The sequence below is a fragment of the Myotis daubentonii genome, chromosome 11 (assembly GCF_963259705.1).
Source record: "Myotis daubentonii chromosome 11, mMyoDau2.1, whole genome shotgun sequence".
NCBI lineage: Eukaryota > Metazoa > Chordata > Mammalia > Chiroptera > Vespertilionidae > Myotis > Myotis daubentonii.
In genome coordinates this window covers 50,979,569-51,001,999 of record NC_081850.1, presented here as the reverse complement: position 1 = coordinate 51,001,999, position 22,431 = coordinate 50,979,569, and the positions used below count along the sequence as shown (strand labels likewise).

At 40.0% G+C, this 22,431-nt stretch overlaps 1 protein-coding gene across 2 annotated transcripts; it reads left to right on the top strand.

Moving 5' to 3' along the window:
* The first annotated feature begins 4,663 nt into the window (after nt 1-4,663).
* NDUFB6 (NADH:ubiquinone oxidoreductase subunit B6) lies at nt 4,664-22,104 on the top strand. 2 transcript variants are annotated; one of them, XM_059657112.1, is made up of 4 exons: nt 4,671-4,965; nt 7,294-7,386; nt 18,221-18,265; nt 21,926-22,104. In XM_059657112.1, the coding sequence occupies exons 1-4, from the start codon at nt 4,786-4,788 to the stop codon at nt 21,992-21,994; spliced, it is 387 nt and encodes a 128-aa protein (XP_059513095.1). In that variant the 5' UTR covers nt 4,671-4,785; the 3' UTR covers nt 21,995-22,104. The 2 variants fall into 2 exon arrangements, with proteins under 2 accessions (XP_059513096.1, XP_059513095.1); XM_059657113.1 differs by lacking the exon at nt 7,294-7,386 and having other exon boundaries at nt 4,664-4,965.
* The last annotated feature ends 327 nt before the right edge of the window (nt 22,105-22,431 follow it).

Here is a 22,431-nt window from a genome sequence, read left to right as displayed (position 1 = left end):
ATTTTTAAAATGCAATCACACATTATCACATACAAAAATGAACAATAATCCCTTAATATAAAAGATTGAGGTAGTGTTCAAATTTCCCTCATTGCCTCTCTCTCCTTTTAAAAGCCTTTTTTTAGAGCAGTTTTAGATTTACAATAAAATTGAGCTGAAGGTACAGGCATTTCCTATATACCCGCTATTCTCAAACATGCATAGCCCCTCCCATTATCAACATCACTCTCCAGAATAGTACTTAAAAAAAAAAAAGATGAACCTATACCAACATGTTATAATCACCCAAAGTTCTTAGTTTACCTAAGGGTTTACTCTGTGTTGCACATTCAATGGCTTTAGACAAATGTATGACACCACATAGCCATCATTACAATATCATACAGAATATTTTCACTGCTCTGAATATCCTCTGTGCTCTGCCTATTAATCTCCTCACCACCAGCAGCCCTGGTGACCACTGACCTTTTTACTGTCTCTAAAGTTTTGCCTTTTCCAGAATATCATACAGTTAAATTCATATAGTATATAACCTTATCAGATTGGTTTCTTTCACTTAGTAATATGCATTTAAAATACCTCCATGTCTTTTCGTGGCTTGATAACTCATTTCTTTTTGGCATTGAATAATATTTCATTGTCTGGATGTACTATAGTTTACTTATTCACTCATCTATTGAAGGACGTACTGTTTGTTTCCAAGTTTGGGAAATTACAAATAAAGTTGCTATAAACATTTGTGTGCAGTTTTTGTGTGTGTGTGAACGTAAGTTTTCAGTTCCTTTGGGTAAATACCAAAGAATGAAATTGCTGGATTGTACGGTAAGAGAATGTTTAATTTAATTTTTTAAAAATAATTTTATTGGTTTTTTACAGAGAGGAAGGGAGAGGGATAGAGAGTTAGAAACATCAATCAGCTGCCTCCTGCACACCCCCTACTGGGGATGTGCCTGCAACCAAGGTACATGCCCTTGACCGGAATCGAACCTGGGACCCTTCAGTCCCCAGGCCGATGCTCTATCCAGTGAGCCAAACCAGCTAGGGCGAGAATGTTTAATTTTATAAAAAGCTGCCACACAGTATTCCGAAGTATTTGTACCATTTTGCATCCCCACCAGCAATGTAAGAGGGTTCCTGGAGCTCCACATCCTCACCAGCATTTGGTGGGGTCAGTATTTCAGATTTTGGGCATTCTGATAGGTGTGTAGTGGTATCTCATTGTTTTAATTTGCATTTCCCTGGAGACATATGATGTGGAGCATCTTTTCATATGCTTATTTCTCATCGTATATCTCCTTTGGTGAGGTATCTGTTAAGGCCTTTGGCCCATTTTTAAATCAGGTTGTTATTATTGAGTTATGATTTTCTCTTTTAATCTATGGGTTCGCTCTCTTTTTTCCCTTGACATATATTTTTTAAATATGTTTTTATTGATTTCAGAGAGGAAGAGAGAGAGAGAGAGAGAGAGAGAGAGAGAGAGAGAGAGAGAGACATCAATGATGAGAGAGAATCATTGATTGGCTGCCTACTGGGGATCGAGCCCGCAAACTGAGCATATGCCCGAATTGAACCGGGGACCCTTCAGTCCGAAGGACGACGCTCTATCCACTGAGCCAAACCAGCTAGGGCTCGATTTTTGTTTGTTTGTTTAAGAAACAGTCGCTTCTCTGCAGCGTCTACAATCTGGATTTTTCTGAACGTCCTTTCAGTGTTGTATAGGAGTTCCTCTGTATTTCCATTAAATGAGTAGTTAGATTTAGAAATTTGATCAGACTCAGGTTCAGTTTTTTGTTTGGCAAGGTTACTTCACAGGCAATGAGGTAGGCTTCCACTAGGAGGCAGAGTTGCTCTATTTTTGAGATATCAGAAGTTATTGATCACTGCATTGATTCATTAATGAACTAATGGTTGCAAAACAGTGATATTCTAACTGCCATCCCTCCTCCTTTTATTAGTTTTTTTTCTTCTTTGAAGAAATTTCCTCTCATCAACTTCTGTTACTTTAAGGTGCAATTTATAGAGACCAGAAAAATGCGTAATTTTTCTTCTACTTAACAGTTTTCCAAATGTGGAATTGATTCCCTACCACCATTTAAAAGTGACCAATGAATTGGGTTTTTTTAAAATATATTTTATTGATTTTTTACAGAGAGGAAGGGAGAGGGATAGAGAGTTAGGAACATAGATGAGAGAGAAACATCAATCAGCTGCCTCCTGCACACCTCCTACTGGGGATGTGCCTGCAACCAAGGTACATGCCCTTGACTGGAATCAAACCTGGGACCTTTCAGTCTGCAGGCCGACGCTCTATCCACTGAGCCAAACCGGTTAGGGTGAGCAATGAGTTTTTAAAAATCATTATAAACTTATGTATGTGAATGTATTTTACATTTTTCAATCCACTGACATCATTATACTTATTAATGCCTTAATCACATTGTTCAATCTTTGACTAATGGAAGTCTATTCAGCTTGGCTCCTGAATCCTTTTGACATGACTTTACTAGTCTTTAAAAACTTCCCTGCTTTTTGCTAAGACAAGCTTCTTTTACATTTCCTAACTCAGACCTGGAATTAGCTACTTCTCTAAGGCAGTGGTCCTCAAAGTGTAATCTGGGGACCATTCTCTTCCCCTGGAAGTTCCTATGATCCTTTCACGGGGTCTGGGAGATCAAAATTATTTTTATAATAATACTGAATTGCTATTTGCCCTTTTAAACTCTCATTCTCTCACAAATGGGTATGAAGTTTCCCAAAGGCTACATGATGTGTGATGTTGTGTGATATGATTGAATGCAGAAGCGCTTATAAGAATTCTGTTGTTATTACTTAAGCCAGGCATTCAAGAAATTTACAAAAGTGTAAAAACAATGGCACTCTTCTCACTAAATAATTGTTAATGGATAGTTTATTTTAAAATCCGTTTTAATTTCTAGTGTTATTCTAATTATATATGTAGCCCACATAAACAAAGCTCTTTGGAGTCCTCAACAATTTTTAAGAGTTTAAGAAGTTTGGGGAGCAAAATATTTGAGAACTGCCACTCCAAAAAGTCTTAGTTTCTTTGAATGAAAAATGATAATTAGAGGTCACAATCTAGGAACTAGAGATGTTCATGGTTACTAGGTTGGCCATTCAATGAGCCTAAAATTGATCATGATGCTTTTGATGCAAATTCAGGACTATAGAGTTTTTACTTAAACTCATACAGTTTACGTTTGTATCTCCTTTTTCCCATTATAGAAATCCCAGCAAAACCATTTCATTTCAGTGTCAGATTAACAATACCTCCACCACCATCACTACCAACAATATGATTACTTAAAACAGCTTGAGTTTTTGTCCTTGAGGTATATCTCTCTTTAGATGTACAATAATTTGATGGTTTAAAGGTACTTAAAATGTAGATTTTTGGTCCTGAGGTAACAAAGTTCTATAAAATTAAACATATTTTACTATAATTAGTCTATATATACTGATATTTATTTGTATTTTTGTTATGTCTGTGTTAAATTTTAGTAGAATGAAGGAAAATAATGGAAAAAATAAAGTTACTTGAAATGGTGTGTGTTTTTGAGATTATGCCACTAAGCAGATCAGTTAGATACGTTGAGTTTTTCATTTTCAGAGGCTTCTTTTTGTAAATTTAGTTTTGTAATAATATGGAATGTTTACATGGTTCTAGAGTCAGTTTTATTAAATAAGATATATTCTTTTTTTAAAAAATGTTTTTGATTTTTTACAGAGAGGAAGGAGAGGGATAGAGAGTTAGAAACATCAACGAGAGAGAAACATCGATCAGCTGCCTCCTGCACACTCCCCACTGGGGATGTGCCCGCAACCAAGGTACATGCCCTTGACCAGAATCTAACCTGGGACCCTTCAGTCCGCAGGCCGACGCTCTATCCGCTGAGCCAAACCGGATAAGGCTAAACAGGATATATTCTTAGAAGTTTAGCTTCTATCCCTGTCTCCTCTATCCTATTTCTCCTCTATCCTAAAAAAAAAAAAAAAAAAAAAAAAAATAGGTAATAGTTTTTAAATCAAGTTTCCTTTCCATTATTTTTAAAATTTAATCAAACATTTTATATATTTAGTATTACTATTATCTCTCCCCTTAACTGTTTTCACTTTGCAATCTATTTTAGAGATTAATCCAGTTGTATATAGAACACGTCATTGTGTCGTTGTACCATAATTTCTTCAACCAGTTCTCTATTGAGGAGTTTTGGGGTAATTTCCAGTATTTATTATAAATGGTGCTGCAGTGAATAGTCGTACATATTCCTTTCATATTTTTACCACCGTATCTTGGGGGCAAAGTCCTAAAAGTGGAATTGTTGAGTCGAATCCACAGACTCGAAGTCACAAGAAGAGGAATTCCAAGGTGGGAGAGGCAAGTCAAGAATTTTACATTGGACATCACGTTCAGTGAATAGCATCCTCGCATCCTTCCGACTCCCAGCTCTCCAGTTCTTCCGGGTCAGAGCCTCTACCTCCGACCTCACACTTCCTATGTCTCCTCGCGCCCCTATCCCGTAACTACAGCGCCCCTCCCATCCTCCCGCTGGTCCTCAGGACCCACCCGAAGAGCGGTGGGCGCAGGCTCTGCGCATGCCCGGCCCGTGCGCGGCGATTGGAGCGTCTGCAGACCAGAGTGGCGTCATCACGGCGCGCCGCTCCCAGGCGTCCTCGCAAGGTCGCTCTGCCCCGCGGGAGCGCGCGTCAGTGACCGGTCCCAGGTCCGGGGGGCGCGCCGTTTCCTCCTGGGGTACCAGCGGCGACATGACGGGGTACACGCCCGATGAGAAACTGCGGCTGCAGCAGCTGCGAGAACTGAGGCGGCGATGGCTGAAGGACCAGGAGCTGAGCCCCCGGGAGCCGGTGCTGCCCCCGCAGAGGTTGTGGCCTGTGGAGAGATTCTGGAACAAGTTTCTGCAGGACCCGGCCCCCTGGAAGAACCTGGTGAGTGACCGGCCTGCCTCGCCCGCCATACCACCACCTCCCACGACCCCCAGACTCGTCTGCTGGGATGCCTGCTCCTGTGGCCAAACCCAGGACACGGACATCGCTCTGCGCCCGCAAGCCCGGTGGTTCCTCCCGAAAGAGGGAGCATTAGGTTCTACCGAGACGTAGGCGTAGCCAGATCGCAGCCCTGTCCGACGAGTCCTGGCCTGGGCGTCAGGAGTCCAAGGGCATGTGTGGCTTTGGGAGTCATGCCCCTTTGCTGTCTAGTGTGATGAGGAGGCGAATCCTTGCTTGGGTTTTACAACACGTTTGGGTCTCTTTTGATTGTACAGATCTTCCCCCAGACGGAGAGCCAAGGGTCCACCGGTTAGAATTCCACGATTTTAGTATTTGAGAACACTTGTGTAAGGATGAGGCTATAGAGACCCAGCTAACACTGCAGCCCACTATCCCAAGGCACGAGTCTCCGGCTGATGGTACGGGCCCATGTGGTCACCATAACGGACAGAATCCTCTTGCCCTGCTTAGTGAGTCATATTCAAGAGCCACCTTTCTGAACGACCACCATGTGCGTGGAATACACTTTGTCACTTACAAATGCCATTCTGCACTGTACTCTGCAGAAAGTCACTCATTCAAGGAGCTGTCTTTATTTTCATGGTCTCTGAACATTTTCTTGAGGTCGTTCATTAAATCACATCCGTTATGAGTGATAAGCACTATATCTCAGAATTGCTTTCACTTCGCTACGACATTGGCTGGTAATAATGGAGTAATAATGGTATACTACTAATACGTAACACGAGTGCTTACGTTGTGCATGGCGCTCTGCTGATGCTTTTACATGTGTTACTTTATGTAATTCTTTTCTCCTATAAGATAGAAAACTGTTCTTAATGAATGGAAATTGAGGCCTACAAAAGCTCAGTGATTTACCCTTGGCCATAGACCTAGGAATTAAAGGAGTTCACATTGAAATCTATGTGTATCTACTTTCTTACAGTGCTACGAAGTCTGGTGCAAATTTTTCTGAAAAAGTGGTCTTAGATACTTTTTTCTCTCTTTAAATATATTTTTATTGATTTCAGAGAGGAAGAGAGAGGGAGAATCATTGGTTGGCTGCCTCCTGCACGCCCTCTACTGGGGATCAAGCCCGCAACCCCAGGCATATGCCCTTGACCAGAATCAAACCCGGGACCTTCAATCCACAGGCCGACTCTATCCACTGAGCCAAACCAGCTAGGCCTTAGATACTTTTTTTATGATGGTAAAATGAAACTCTAATTCAACTTCTCTCTCACCCTTTGTATCATTGGCATTACTTGTTGATTTGGGCAGCCACTGGTTGAAAGTAGACATCCCTCCCATGATGTAAAGAAGTAAATAATCATTTATTGAAATCCATCCTACCTTACTTTGAGTTAATTTTTTCCCCACAATCATATTACAACACTTAGAATCTTTTCCCTGAAAGGATAGGTATGTTTCAGTCAAATTGGCTGCCTTGGAAAAGTTCCATTTTTTTTAGTTCTCTTTTGCCTTTCTCAAAATAGTATAAAGGCATCTGAAAGTAAGCTTGGAACCCTTCTATCCCAGTACGTAAAACACTTTTTCCAGCATTGGTGTGCTCAGATTGTCACCTCACACTTAGAATAATGCAAGTGGTGTTTGTGGGTATCTGAAATGGATAAATTAGGGAGATGATTTTACCTGAAAAATGATGTAGGTTTGATCATTCTGGTTAAATTGATTAAAATTATTCTTTCATTATTTATGCCATGCTTTATCTTTAACAAACTTATAATAAAGATAATAAGGAAGTATTTTTTTAATTAATTAATTTTTTTAGAGAGAGAGAGAGAAAGAGAGGAAGGGAGTGGGGGAGGGGGCGGGAGAGAAACATCAATTTGTTTGTTGTTCCATCTATTTATGCATTCATTGGTTGATTCTTGTATGTGCCCCAACTGAGGCTTGAACCCACAATCTTGTTGTATCGAGATGACACTCTAATCAACTGAGCTACCCGGCCAGGGCTAGAAGTAATATTTTTTTGAAATCTATAAATGCCTTACTATAGTTTTGCAAAATGCTACTTGTCTTAATGCAACTTGCCCTGCACTCTAGGTATCTATCCCCTAGCAGGCCCTATGTTTAGTAAAAATATTTAAATGGGTGAGGTTAGCTACAGACTATAAGGAATTTGTAGCATTTAGAGATTTTAAAATAATCATGACATTGTTGTATTATTGATGTTTTGTTTTTTTCTGCCACAAATGTAAAAGATGGGATATCTGTTTTATTTTGTGTATGGTTTTTTCTCCCTAGGTCTATAAGACGTACCGACACAGTTTCCTTATTTTTACTCATGTACTTATACCTGCCTGGATTATTCATTATCATTTAAAATATCATGTGGCTGTAAGTATGTTTTAAATATGTGTTTTTCAGAATTTATTTTTAATATTGTACAAAATTATTTCCTATGTGGGTATGCCTTACCCTGCTTTTACTTAGTGGAAATAATGTGCCTCTTGTAACTGATTGTGAACACCTTTGAATCCTTTTAGGTAAAAAGTTTAATTAAATATAAGTAATATATGGCTTTTCAAAAAGTTAATCTTTATATTAATTGCTTACAACTTAAAATGCATTTCCTCCTAGAAACAGTATTTAAGTGATCAGAATGTAATTGGCCTAATAATACTAGTGTAAATTCAGGATCATGAGTAGGAAGGGAGAAAGGAATTTCTGTTTCTCTTTTTGAGCATAGATCTGGTATAAGGTAAAATTCAAAATAGTCAAAGGTTATCTTTGTCATCGTTCCATTTCCCTCTTTTTCATTCTATTTGATTTTTCACAACTTTTTTTCTTTAGAATCCAGGATGTTCAAAAGCTTGAACTTTTTCACTGAAAGATCTTGCAGGTGGTGGTTTAAAGGCTAAGGATAGCCTGGTGTAGGGTGTTGGAGCCCAGGCAGGGTGAGGGAGGAGTGCATTTGGGGAGTGGCATGGAAGGGAGAACAGTGGTGGCTACCCAGTGTGGAGTGTTATAACCCAAACAGAGTAGGAGGGCATTCTTGTACCCATTGAGGAGTGTTAGATCCTGGGTAGGTTGCTGCATGGGGGGTAGAGGGAGAGTATTGGTGAGTAGACCTCTTTGGAAAGAAGCAGTGGCAGCAACCTGGTGTAGGATATTAGAAGAAGGGTGGTTTGGGGCAATGATGGAGGTGGCAGCACAGAGTAAGATGTCAGAACCTGAATGAGGTGAGGATGTTATTTATATTGGAGTGTGGTGATCATGACAGGAGATTGGTTATATACAGGAACATTGGTCAGAGAAGTACAAAAATTGATGATAGTGGGATCAGGATTCCCATTGTTGGAAAAGGGAGCTACATATATGGGAAGGGAGAAAAACCCTGTGCTACTAGAATGGAATTGGGAGTATGCCTGTGAACTCATGGTTTTTAATAATGATTGATAAATATAGAAGATGTAGATGTAAGTGTGGATATTCTCTAGCTCTGTCCACTGACAGTGCCTGGTGGCAGAGCTACCTCATGGTAATTAGCACATCCAGAAGCCAGGTCTTACTTTCTAAATAAAATTCTTCACTGAAAGGATCCAGAGCTCTTTGGAGATATGGCCAGGTCCAGGGCTGAGGCAGGGAAAATACAAGATGAGCTTGTTGTTCCAGAAGGTAAAGAATTGTTCAAAGAATGATGGAGCTACATCAAAAGGACACAGAGTCAGCTTGAAAGAACTCTCATTGGGACAGTTTGAGCATCAAAATAAATGATGGTAATAGATGATAGACAACTGAATAAAAATGTAAATCCATGAGCCGATACTCATAGATAAGTAAATAATAAATGGGTAAAAGAGAAAGCTTTTTTTTTGTATAATAGATTGCTAAATAATAAATGGACAAGGAATGATAGAAAAGTCATAATTTGAGGATCATCATAGTAATATTTTTTTCATGCAGGGAACATCAAAAGATACTAAGATTTATCTCAAAATACCGATCTTAAACGTACTTATTTGTTTCAAAGAGAAAAAGGGTAATTTTGTGGTGGAGAAACCTGACAGATACCACCTAAATTAAGAAATGTAAATTAACATTACTAATAATGGGACAAACAGAAATGTACTACTTGATAGGATACAATAAAAAGAAAACAGCATCAATTTTGCAATATTCCTGCCTAATCTAGTTGTGAGGATACATAAGACAAACCCAAATTGAGGGACTTTTCAGCCTTGTTCAACTTCAAAAGTGTCAAGATCTTAAAGGCTAAAGATTAACGGAAGATTCTTTCTAGATTGAAAAAAACTATAGACATGTCAACTAAATGCAGTTCTTGATTAATAGGCATGATCTGTTTAGTCAAAAGAAAAAAATGGGTTTTAACTGTCAAATTTTTAAGCAGTCTAAACAATGAAGAACAAGTCATTTAAGGGAATTTTCTGAGAATTTCAAACAATTATGGAGACAATTGGTAAAATTTGAATGGGTTCTTTTTTCTTTTAATATATATTTTATTGATTTTCTACAGAGAGGAAGGGAGAGGGATAGAGAGCTAGAAACATCGATGAGAGAGAAACATTGATCAGCCGCCTTCTGCACCACCACCACTCCCCCTCCCCCCCCACTGGGGATGTGCCCGCAACCAAGGCACATGCCCTTGACCGGAATCGAACCTGGGACCCTTGAGTCCGCAGGCCGATGCTCTATCCACTGAGCCAAATCGGTTAGGACTGAATGGGTTCTTTAGGCAGGAGGCAGTAATATAGCAATGTTAAATTCCTGATTTTGATGACTCTATTGCGATTATTTTAAGAATATGTTCCTTAAAACAAAAGAATATTGTCCTTATTTGTAGGAAATAACCTAAAGTAAACCAGTTGGCAATTTACTACGAAATAACTGGGTAAAAAAAAAAATTATTTTTATAATTCTTGCAACTATTATTTCAAGGTAAAACAAAAGGGATTGTTAGGGATTGCCTAACAAATTGTAGATAATCTCATTGAAGTTAGCTTGTTAAAAGGAGAATGAAACAAATAACTGGGGTTCTCAAAAAATTCTTCTAACATGACTTATTCTCTGTTGATTGTGTGGTCTCTTTAAAATTCTGATTGCTGACATCATCTTTGTTCTCTTAACTAAGCAGATTATATCCATTGATCAACAACTATGGAGTTCCTACTATGTTCTCTACCTTTATTGCTATAGAAAATATATAAGACAAAATTCCTGACCTCAAGGAGTTTATAGTACAGTTGGAAGATAGGTGATTCTGGTAGGAGTATGTTGGAGACAAGTTATTCCAGTGACAAAGAAAGATATGGAGTCACTAATGAGCATAGCCATATCTACCCAAGACTCTTGGCTCAGTAGACTGGGACCAATTAATGGAAGGTCTTGAAAACTAGGCAGAGGAGGTTGAACTTTATGTGGTAGGCAGTGGGAAGCTTTCCACTTTTAAGTAGGAAAGTGCCTTTATAAAAGTGATATATTTAGGAAAACATAAAATGTGGGGTGAATTGGAGGGAGGAAAGTCCTGACATCAAGCAAGTCAGCTGGACGTTGTCACGGTTTAATAGGTGTTTGTTGATGAGAATATGGTTAGGGCAAAGACAGCAGGAATGGAAGAGAAAAGTGAAACCAGGAGATACTTTCAAAGGAAGAAACAGGCCAAGTTAAGTTAGGGATGAAACCAAGGTTCAGAGTCATTTATGATTCTAAAATTTCTAGCCTTGGAAAGGAGGGCTTTCTGGTCCTGGGGAGAAAGTAAAATTGTTTAGGAACATGAGCTATCACATCTGTTTCTCTGGATGTCCCAGTGGACAGGGTGTGTCTTATGTTTAGAAATCTGAGGTTAATGTAGGAATTAGAGTTGGGATTTAGTGTTTTCACTACACGCACACGCACACACACACACACACACACACACACACACACACACACACAAACCCCCACAGAAAATCTTTCTGCAACCATTAAAGGGCACTAACAATTTATATATCTAAGGTTCAGAGAATATTTTAAATGTTTATTGTTGATGGGCTTAAAGTTTTTGTATTTATGTTCACCTACAAGTACAGAGGCCACTTCATATGATTATAGGTCTGTATTTTTTCCTTAACATGCAAGACCCTAGAAAAGAAAATATATTATTTTCTGTCAGTTTTGTTTTTAACATCCAAGAGTGGTTTTTATGTGCAGAAAGAACTGTTCACAGTTATCTGGAATATAAATTAATATTCAGTTTGTTAGTTTCAAATTTAAAAAAACATTTTTCTAATTCTTTAAATTTGTTTTCTAAATTCTGTTAAAATACTTATATAGTTAGGAAAATATTAACAGTCTCCTTTTTTTGCTCTCATTATTTTTGGATTAATTCAAGTTGAACTTTCCTAAAACAATTCTACCTACAAACATAATCAAATTCTCTTAAATGTTTCAAACTACATTTATACATTTTATTTTTAAATATTTATAGGGCAAATTAATGACCTTAAGAAACAAAATCATCTAAAACTTAAAATCACAAGTCTAAATAAATTATGCTCTTTAATTCTAGAATTCTAGAATTAGTATTTTAAAACCTCTAATAGCCAGGTTACCTTACACATTACAAATACTGTAAACAATATATGGATTGTCTGTTGTTTTAGGAACTTATTAAATTTGACATTCACCGGTTTATACTCTGGATTTGATTTACTTTGTAATATCTGTATTTAACAATTTTTCTAGGATTGAAAAGACACTTATATACTAAAAGAAGTGAATTTAACAAGCTGCAGCTATTGGATCAACAATTCAAGACATTAATATGGTTGCTTATTTGAGGGATTAGTACTTCCAGGTGATTTTTCCTGGGTCAAAGATGGACATAATTTGTTAAAGGTTATGTGTCAGTAGAGGTCCGAAGGCCTCTCTCTTCCCTTATTTTCTCTTGATTTGGGCAGGACTGCATTCTTTTTTTTTTTTTTTTTTTTTAAATATATTTTATTGATTTTTTACAGAGAGGAAGGGAGAGAGATAGAGAGTTAGAAACATCGATGAGAGAGAAACATCGATCAGCCGCCTCCTGCACATCTCCTACTGGGGATGTGCCCGCAACCCAGGTACATGCCCTTGACCGGAATCGAACCTAGGACCCTTCAGTCCGCAGGCCGACGCTCTATCCACTGAGCCAAACCGGTTTCGGCAGGACTGCATTCTTAATAACCCTTGCAGCCACTTTGCTAACATCTTTACTGCCTATTTGAATTTTACCATCTCTCTCTGATGACATTTCAATGTCTTATTACTTCTGGTCAGAGTTCTTCTAAAAAATATTTTTATTTTATTTTATTTTTTTTTATTGCTTAAAGTATTACAAAGGGTATTACATATGTGTCCATTTTATCCCCCCACCCTAGACAGTCCCCTAGCCTCCCCTATTCCCCAGTGTCTTATGTCCATTGGTTATGCTTATATGCATGCATACAAGTCCTTTAGTTGATCTCTTACCCCCCTACCTCCTGCCCCCCAACCCTCCCCAGCCTTCCCGCTGCAGTTTGACAATCTGTTTGAGGCAGCTGTGCCTCTGTATCTATTATTGTTCAAAAGTTTATAATGGTCTCTATTGTCCATGAATGAGTGAGATCATGTGGTATTTTTCCTTTATTGACTGGCTTATTTCACTTAGCATAATGCTTTCCAGTTCCATCCATGACGTTGCAAATGGTACGAGTTCCTTCCTTTTTACAGCAGCATAGTATTCCATCGTGTAGATGTACCACAGTTTTCTAATCCATTCATCTACTGATGGGCACTTAGGCTGTTTCCAAATCTTAGCTATGGTGAATTGTGCTGCTATGAACATAGGGGTGCATATATCCTTTCTGATTGGTGTTTCCGGTTTCTTGGGATATATTCCTAGAAGTGGGATCACAGGGTCAAATGGGAGTTCCATTTTCAATTTTTTAAGGAAACTCCATACTGTCTTCCATAGTGGCTGGACCAGTCTGCATTCCCACCAGCAGTGCACAAGTGTTCCTTTTTCTCCACATCCTCTCCAGCACTTGTCTTTTGTTGATTTGTTGATGATAGCCAGTCTGACAGGTGTGAGATGGTACCTCATTGTTGTTTTGATTTGCATCTCTCGGATGATTAGTGACTTTGAGCATGTTTTCATATGTCTCTTGGCTTTCTGAATGTCCTCTTTTGAAAGGTGTCTATTTAGGTCCTTTGCCCATTTTTTGATTGGATTGTTTATCTTCCTTTTGTTAAGTTGTATGAGTTCCCTATAAATTTTGGAGATTAGGCCCTTATCAGATATGACATTGGCAAATATGTTTTCCCACAGGGTGGGTTTTCTCGTTGTTTTGTTGATGGTTTCTTTTGCTGTGCAGAAGCTTTTTATTTTGATGTAGTCCCATTTGTTCATTTTTTCTTTAGTTTCAAGTGCCCTAGGAGCTGTATCAGTGAAGAAATTGCTTCGGCATATGTCTGAGATTTTGTTGCCTTTGGATTCTTCTAGAATTTTTATGGTTTCCTGTCGTACATTTAAGTCCTTTATCCATTTTGAGTTTATTTTTGTGTATGGTGTAAGTTGGTGGTCTAGTTTCATTTTCTTGCATATATCTGTCCAATTTTCCCAACACCATTTGTTGAAGAGACTATCTTGGCTCCATTGTATGTTCTTGCCTCCTTTGTCAAATATTAATTGAGCATATTGGTTCGGGCCGATTTCTGGGCTCTCTATTCTATTCCATTGATCTATATGCCTATTCTTGTGCCAGTACCAGGCAGTTTTGAGAACAGTGGCTTTGTAATACAACTTGATATCTGGTATTGAGATCCCACCTACTTTGTTCTTTTTCAGGATTGCTGCAGCTATTCGGGGTCTTCTTTTATTCCAGATGAATTTTTGGAAAGTTCGTTCTAGATCTCTGAAGTATGCTGTTGGTATTTTAATGGGAAGTGCGTTGAATTTATAGATTGCTTTGGGTAGTATGGACATTTTAATGATGTTGATTCTACCAATCCATGAACACGGTATGTTCTTCCATCTGTTTATGTCTTCCTCTATGTCTTTTTTCAACGTCCTGTAGTTTTCTGAGTAGAGGTCTTTTACCTCTTTAGTTAAGTTTATTCCTAGGTAGCTTAATTTTTTTGGTGCAATGGTAAACGGGATTGTTTTTATAATCTCTCTTTCTGAAAGTTCATTATTGGTGTATAGAAATGCCTCAGATTTCTTGGGGTTAATTTTGTATCCTGCTACATTGCCAAATTCATGTATTAAGTCTAGTAGCTTTTTGATGGAATCTCTAGGGTTTTGTATGTATAATATCATGTCGTCTGCAAATAAGGACAGTTTTACTTCCTCTTTTCCAATTTGGATGCCTTTTATTTCTTCTTCTTGCGGAATTGCAATGGCTAACACTTCCAGTACTATGTTGAACAAGAGTGGTGAGAGGGGGCATCCCTGTCTTGTTCCTGTTCTTAGGGGAAATGGTGTTAGTTTTTGTCCATTGAGTATGATGTTGGCTGTGGGCCTGTCATATATGGCTTTTATTATGTTGAGGTATGACCCTTCTACTCCCACCTTGGTGAGGGTTTTTATCAAAAATGGGTGTTGAATTTTGTCAAATGCTTTTTCTGCATCAATTGATAAGACCATGTGGTTTTTTTCTTTCAATTTGTTTATGTGATGTATCACGTTTATTGATTTGCGGATATTGTACCATCCTTGCATCCCTGGGATAAATCCTACTTGGTCATGGTGTATGATCTTTCTGATGTACTGCTGGATCCGATTTGCTGAGATTTTGTTGAGGATTTTGGCATCTATGTTCATGAGGGATATTGGCCTGTAATTCTCTTTCATTGTGTTGTCTTTACCTGGTTTTGGTATCAGGGTGATGCTGGCTTCATAGAATGAGCTTGGAAGTGTTCCTTCCTCTTGAATTTTTTGTAGTAGTCTGAGGAGGATAGGTTTTAGTTCTTCCTTGAATGTTTGGTAAAACTCCCCTGTGAAGCCGTCTGGTCCTGGGCTTTTGTTTGATGGAAGCTTTTTGATGACTGCTTCAATTTCTTCCATGGTTATTGGCCTGTTGAGATTTTTAGATTCTTCCTGATTGAGTTTTGGAATGTTGTATTTTTCTAGGAATTTGTCCATTTCCTCCAGATTGTCTAGTTTGTTGGAGTAGAGCTGTCCATAGTATTTTTTAACAGTCATTTGTATTTCTGTGGGGTCTGTTGTTATTTCGCCCCTATCGTTTCTGATTTTGTTTATTTGGGTCCTCTCTCTCTGCTTCTTGGTGAGTCTGGCTAGAGGTTTGTCAATCTTGTTTATCCTTTCAAAGAACCAGCTCTTGGTTTCATTGATTTTCTGTATTGTTTTTTTGGTCTCTATGTCATTTATTTCTGCTCTAAGCTTTATTATCTCCTTCCTTCTGCTCACTCTGGGGTTTTCTTGTTGCTCTCTTTCTAATTCTTTGAGTTGTAGAGTTAGATGATTTACTACCATTTTTTCTTGTTTTTTGAGATAGGCCTGTAGAGCTATAAACTTCCCTCTCAGGACTGCTTTCATTGCATCCCATAGGTTTTGGATTGTTGTGTTTTCATTGTCATTAGTTTCCAGGATGTTTTTAATTTCTTCTTTGATCTCATTGGTAACCCAATCAATATTTAATAGCATGCTATTCAGCTTCCAGGTGTTTGAGTATTTGGGGTTGTTTTTATTGTAGTTTATTTCTAATATTATGCCATCGTGGTCTGCGAAGACGCTTTTTATGATTTCAATCTTCTTGAATTTTGGGATACTTTGCTTGTGACCCAATATATGGTCTATTTTTGAAGATGTCCCATGAGCACCTGAGAAGAACGTATATTCCCTGGCTTTGGGGTGAAGTGTTCTGAAGATGTCTATTAAGTCCATCTGATCTAGTGAGTCATTTAGGATTGCTGTATCTTTGCTGATTGTTTGTCTATAGGACTTATCCAATGCTGTCAATGGTGTATTAAAGTCCCCTACTATGATTGTATTGTTGTCGATCTCTCCTTTGATATCTTCCAGGAGTTTTTTTATGAATTTGGGTGCTCCTACATTGGGTGCATATATGTTTACCAGGGTTATATCTTCTTGTTGTATTGATCCCTTTAGTATTATGAAGTGGCCTTCCTTATCTCTTGTTAAGGCCTTCACTTTGAGGTCTATTTTGTCTGATATAAGTATTGCTACCCCAGCTTTCTTTTCCTTTCCATTTGCCTGAAAGATATTTTTCCATCCTTTCACTTTCAGTCTGTGTGAGTCCCTTCTAATGAGGTGGGTTTCTTGTAGACAGCAGATGTATGGGTCATGTTTTTTTATCCATTCAGCCACTCGATGTCTTTTGGTTGGAGCATTTAGTCCATTTACGTTTAAAGTTATTATTGAAAGGTACTTGTTTGTAGCCATTTCTTTTGTGTTTGTGTGTGGCTGTTTTCTTTCTGAGCTTTTTATTTCTTCTTAAAAAATATTTTTTAATTAATTTCAGAGAGGAAGGGAGAAACAATAATGATGAGAGAAAATCACTGATCGGCTGCCTCCTGCATGCTCCCTAATGGGGATGTGCCCTGCAACCAGGGCATGTGCCTTGTTGGAGAATTGAACCATAACCTCCTGATTTATAGGTCAATGCTTAACCACTGAGCCACACCAGCCAGACTAGAGTTCTTAAAGACATTTTAATGTTTTCACATTGTATTATGTAAAATGTTTTTAAAAACACTTTAATGTCCTCTAATTGTATTCTAAGTTTCCTGCTTTTGGCTTCAGTTTCTCTGAATTTTATATCATGCCATACATTTTTTGGTTTGGTATTTCATGAAGATGTATATGCTTAATCAATACATTTACTCTACAAATATTTATTTAGTTCTTCCTATGTTCACGCACTGTTCTAAACAGGGATACAGCAGTGAACAAATCAGATGAATCCCTGCCCTTGTGAAATGTTTATTCTGGTCTTGGAGACTGGTAATAAATAGATAAACAAAGAGGTATAAAAGGAGGTGATAAGTCTGTAGAAGAAAAACTAAGCAGGGTAAAAGACTAGAGAATGATAGGAGCTGGGTTTTTTTTTTTTAATTAGATCTCTCTAAGGAAGTGTTATTTGAAGAGAAACATAAATGACTTGAGGGCATGGACCAAGCAAATAACTAGGAGAGCATTTCAGGTAGAGGAATCATCTATATAGTAAAAGCTTAAGGGACCTTTACAGTGCAACGGCCAGAATGACTGGTTGCTATGATACACATTGATCACCAGGCGGCTGGTGCTCAATGCAGGAGCTGCTCCCTGGTGGTCAGTGCACTCCCACAAGGGGAGCACTGCTCAGCCAGAAGCTGAGCTCATGGCTGGTGAGTGCAGTGGCGGTGGTGGGAGCCTCTCCTGCCTCCGTGGCAGCATTAAGGAGCAAGCGAGCCAAGTGGTAAGGAGCAGTGAGCAGGCGAGTGGTAAGGAGTGAGGGGTCCCGGACTGCGAGAGGGCGCAGGCTGGGCTGAGGGGACACCCCCCACCCCCCCCACCCCCCCAGTGCACGAATTTCATGCACCAGGCCTCTAGTTAAGTATAATCGCTCTGAGGCTCAAGCTGGCCCAACTGATTGGACCAATAACAAAGGAGCTACCTTAGTGTAAGTACTATAGTACAGGAGAGAGAGGTGGGAGTTCAGAGAGATAGTCAAGGGCCAGATTGTGCAGGGTCTTAGAGATCACTGCAAGGACTTTGGCTTTGTCTCAAAGAATTAAGAAACTGAGCAGAGGAGTGATACATGATAAAAGAATACTTGACTCTGCCTGCAGTGTAGAGATTAGACTGTAGGACGGCAGGCAAGTGAAAAATGATAGACTTGGACAAGGATAGTAGTATTAGAGGTGGTGAGCAGCACATTCAGAAAATAATCTCAAGGCAGAACCAACAGGATCTGCTGAGAAGTCAAAGTTTTTGTCCTACTTACTTGGGAGAATGAAAGGGTCTTGTACCAAGACAGGGGTAAGTTAGGGACTGGGGAAATTTAAGTGTTGGACATGGTTAAGTTTGAGGTGCCTGCTTGACAGCCAAATACTGGTAGCGATATTGAGTATACAGTTGTATGAGTCTGGAGTTTGGTGGAAATTTGGGACTAAGTTAAACATTTGGTATATGATCTATTTCTTTAGAAGAAACTCTAAAACCATAATTAACAGAGCATTACTTTCATTGCAGACAAAACCATATGGCATGGTTGAAAGGAAGCCCAGAATATTCCCAGTAAGTCTTAAAACACCTGATTTTTCTTTTTTTTCACTATTTTTCTTTCTCCTTTCCCTTGCTAAGTGATTGACTAAAATGTTCCTTTTTTTTCACTGTCACTTCAAGTGCCTATTTTGTATATTCTTGTACAAAAATAAAGAAAAAGAGGAGAAAATAGTGTAATAGTGTAAGGTAGTAGTTACAGTTGAAAATGGGAGGTGGCCACCTTTCTATACAGTTACCAAGTTCTCTCCTTTCTTTTTTCTTTTTTAAAAAAAATAATTCTTTATTGTTGAAAGTATTACATATGTCCCCTTCCCCCCCCCTCCATTGACACCCCCCCCCCCCCAGCCAGTGACAAATACACTTTCATCAGGAGGAAAAATAAATTAGTCATAAGGATAAGGTTAATTACATAAAGCACTTCATTTTCAAAATACAGAACTAACTCCTCTGAGGGAGGGAGGAAGGAAGGGAAAGGAGAGAGAGAGAGAAGAAAAGAACCAAGTCAAAGAGACTACTATTTATAAGAAAAAATTTGAGTTAAAATGGAAATCAATGAGGAAGGGGACAGAGCACAATGATATCAATCAACTTTCTTACCATACAGCCAGATCTCAGAAAGAATCTGACCGAGTCCCACCCACTTCATACATAGCCAAAGAGTGCAATGAAGGAGGAAACCACAAGACCACAACTTCAACAAAATTACTGGCCTCGCTCTGGTGCCCTGCGGTCAGTCGGTAGGCTGCCTTAGGTATATGGCACAGATATGCCACGCGCTGCATGGAGCACAACCCTTGGACATCACAACATTCTCACGGGGTGATTTTATTATCCTCATCTTACAGGGAAGAAAGCAGCCCAGAGAAAGGCACAAGGTCAAGTCAGCCCAGAGTGCTCAGGGGCCCAGGAAGAGTTATCAATGGAAGCAATAAAACATACTGAGAAAACTCAGCAGTGACACTATTCTGGGATCCAAGGAGTTAGACCAGAAACCAGTCAGGGCAGGTACAGCAAGCAGCCTCTTCGTTCAGACTAAATCTTGACACCCACCCCCCCACCCCAGCTGGGGCAGCTCAGTCAATCCCGCTGGGGCAGCAGACATTGTGGTTATCTTTCTGTATTGACGAGGTATTGCCACCTGGAACGGTGGTTCAGACACAGGCTAACCCTGCCTGTCTACACTGCTATGACAGAGCCAAAGAATCCATGCAACAGTGTTAAAGCTGCTACTTGAAAATCCTAATGTGAAGCAGGCAAGGACTTCGCTACCTCACATGTTACACTCAGCTGAAAATATTTTGGATTCATCCTATCTACTCAGTGGGTCTTTATTAGGGGGATTTTTACCCTGTAGGGTAGGTAAGGCAGTATCTCAAGACATTTTTGAGGTTACAGCTGGGGGGTACTTCTGGTATTGGGTGGGTAGAAACGGGGGCATTGCTAAACATTCTACACCAAAAGGAATGACCGGGCCCCAAATGTCAACAGCATGCTGTTGAGAAATCCTATCTAAGCTAGAAGCCGGAGAGCAGAGGGTATGAAACTCATTCTTTAGACCTATTTCCGATACATAAAAGGCCACACTCATTCTGGATTTGACGAAAAGACAGAGGTTCCTGCGGGATCAGCTGGTCTTCCACCTGATTTCATTCTCTGAAATGCCAGAGGTGAACAGTTCAGGCTCACTGCCTGCAGAGACCTGCGCAGGGACTCCCCTTCCCCAGGCCCCTCCTACCTGGGGTCAGTGCTTCTGGCCTTTGCAAAAGGGGAGAACAGATATTCTTCGTTGAACCCTGAGGACCTGAGAGAGCATCTAACAAGCTTTCCCAGGAAGTGCCTAAAAACGGAGTTAAACATGCAGCATGTGGTGTATAGGGCATGAATTCTCTGCCAGAGGTTTTCAACCCACACGGGGGTGTTCACTGTGACATCTGCTCCTGACCGATCTGCCCGATGAACTCGATCTTGATGCCCTGGTTCTCCAGCTTGTTGGGGTGCTTGAGCGCGAGGCTCACCTTCCCGGAGACCATCTCGCCGTCGTAGAAGAGGAAATAGTTCTTCTCATCCTCCGTCTTGTGCTCCGCCCGCTACCTACTCTCCGCATCGCTGAGCACGATCTTCACCTCCACGCTCTTCCCGAAGCCGAAGAAGCTCATCTCGCCGCCGGCCGGGCACGCCGGGCTCTCCGGGGCTGGGCTGCCCTAAGGGAAGGCCAGCGGGCTGGACGCGCGCTGCCGGCCGTGGGGCGCGGCATGACTGCCCGCTACACCCGGAGGGCAGGGCAGGGCAGGGCCGGCTGCGCGCCAGAGCACAGATGCGCCGCGGCCCGCCAGTCCCCGAGCGGGCGTGAGCGGCAGAGATGGCGAGGGGCGAGGGCAGCCACGCCACTCTACGGGGGGCGGTGCAGAGCCCCGGGCTACCGGCCGCTGCCGCCCACCCGGTGCCCTGCGGCTCGGGGCGGCGGAGCGAACCTCCAGCTCCTGCGCCGCGCCGCGCTGCCCGAGAAGCTCCGGAGATCGCGGCGGGGGGCGGGGAGGCGGAGGCGGCGGAGGCGGCCTTCCTCTCTCCCTTCGCGGTCCTCATGCCGCTGCCTCTCAACGCGGTTTCAGCTCCTCGGAGGCCGTCTGAGACAGACTCCACTTCAGTCTGATCTTTGACACAGGGCTGCGTCCCTGTTTACTGAGCTTTATTGGGCTTCTGTTTCTCAGAATGTCTTCATTGTTAACCCTTACTATTTAAAGATTCAGAAGCAATTTGTTTTTCCAATCCTGAAAGGTCCTGGATATCTTTTTTATTTTTGCTTTCAAATCAGCTACTTCTTGCCAGAGCTCATGTTTCCTAAGGTACTTTTCCAAGGCAACTAATAGTTGAACTCCTAACTTTTTTCCAGCTTCCTCTCCTAGAACCTCAAGCTCATTAGACAGTCTGCTTCCAAGTTATTACTGGCTTTCATTTTATTTTTACCTTCCAATGCCAGTGTCCCTGCCTCCAGACTGCTAAGCCAGCGCCATGTAGTTTAATTTTTATTATGGCAGCATTAGTACCACTTCAGAATGTTCATGTCTGTGTTAGGGTAATGTTAGCTGTGGTAATAAATTATCCCCAAAATGTATAATGGCTTAAACATAAAGTTTATTTTTTTTATTAAATAACAATCCTGAGCAGTACCAGGTCAGGAAAAGGCTGGGGTGGGGATGAGGAATAATTCTACTCTACCCAGTCATTCATGGACTATCAGGTTGATAGAATCTGCTATCTTGAACACAAAGCTGAAACTAAAGCTAAGTAATTTGCCTGAAATTATATTAACTAATTATATACTTTGTCAATGGAGTTTCCAGGATTGAGCTGAAGGTGTTTCCCTGTAACTTTTTTCTAGGGCTTCTTCTATTTCTTGGGGCCTTGCAAGTAAACATTATTCCTGTGTCACTTTGTGAAGACCACTTTTATGCTCTTTCTGGTCATTTTGTTTTGAGTGAAACTTCCCCTATTCTTTCACTTATACCTTAAGATTTTGAATACTGGTTTCTCATTTTTAGACAGACACTGCTTTGTCTAAGTCCCTTTATAATGTGAATGGCAAAGCTGAACTAGATTTTCAGTGTGAGGTCTGACTGAGTGGATATACTTTGCAGACAAGATCCTTCTACTAATACATGTTTGTTTTCCTAGGGTGATATAATTCTGGAGACTGGAGAAGTAATTCCACCAATGAAAGAATTTCCTGATCAACATCATTGAAGATTAATTTAAAATTTCAAAGGCATATGAACCTAAGTTTTGTTGCTACATTACCATATTTACTGACTATATTCTCTGGAAAAGGAACTTTAATAAAGTTTACTCTCGGATATGTGTTGCCTATTTCTTCCCAAACACTGTACAATTTAAGACATTTTTAGTTATTTAGTTATTTAACAGTAAGTACAAACTGGACCTGCTTAAAAAAATGATATGAACGATCACCTTTTTCTGGCCATTCTTGAGTCAGAAAATAAGATGTAGAAAATGAGTCACACGATATTTTTTTTCTTACGTAATACTTAGTCTGTTGTGTAGGTATGCAACAGAATGAAATGTAATAAACAAATATAAGGTTAGAAATTCCACACACTTTTGTTTTAAAGGTGGCTTTCTGAGGCATTTTAAAAGAAGTATTTTGGGAACTCTAAATGGAA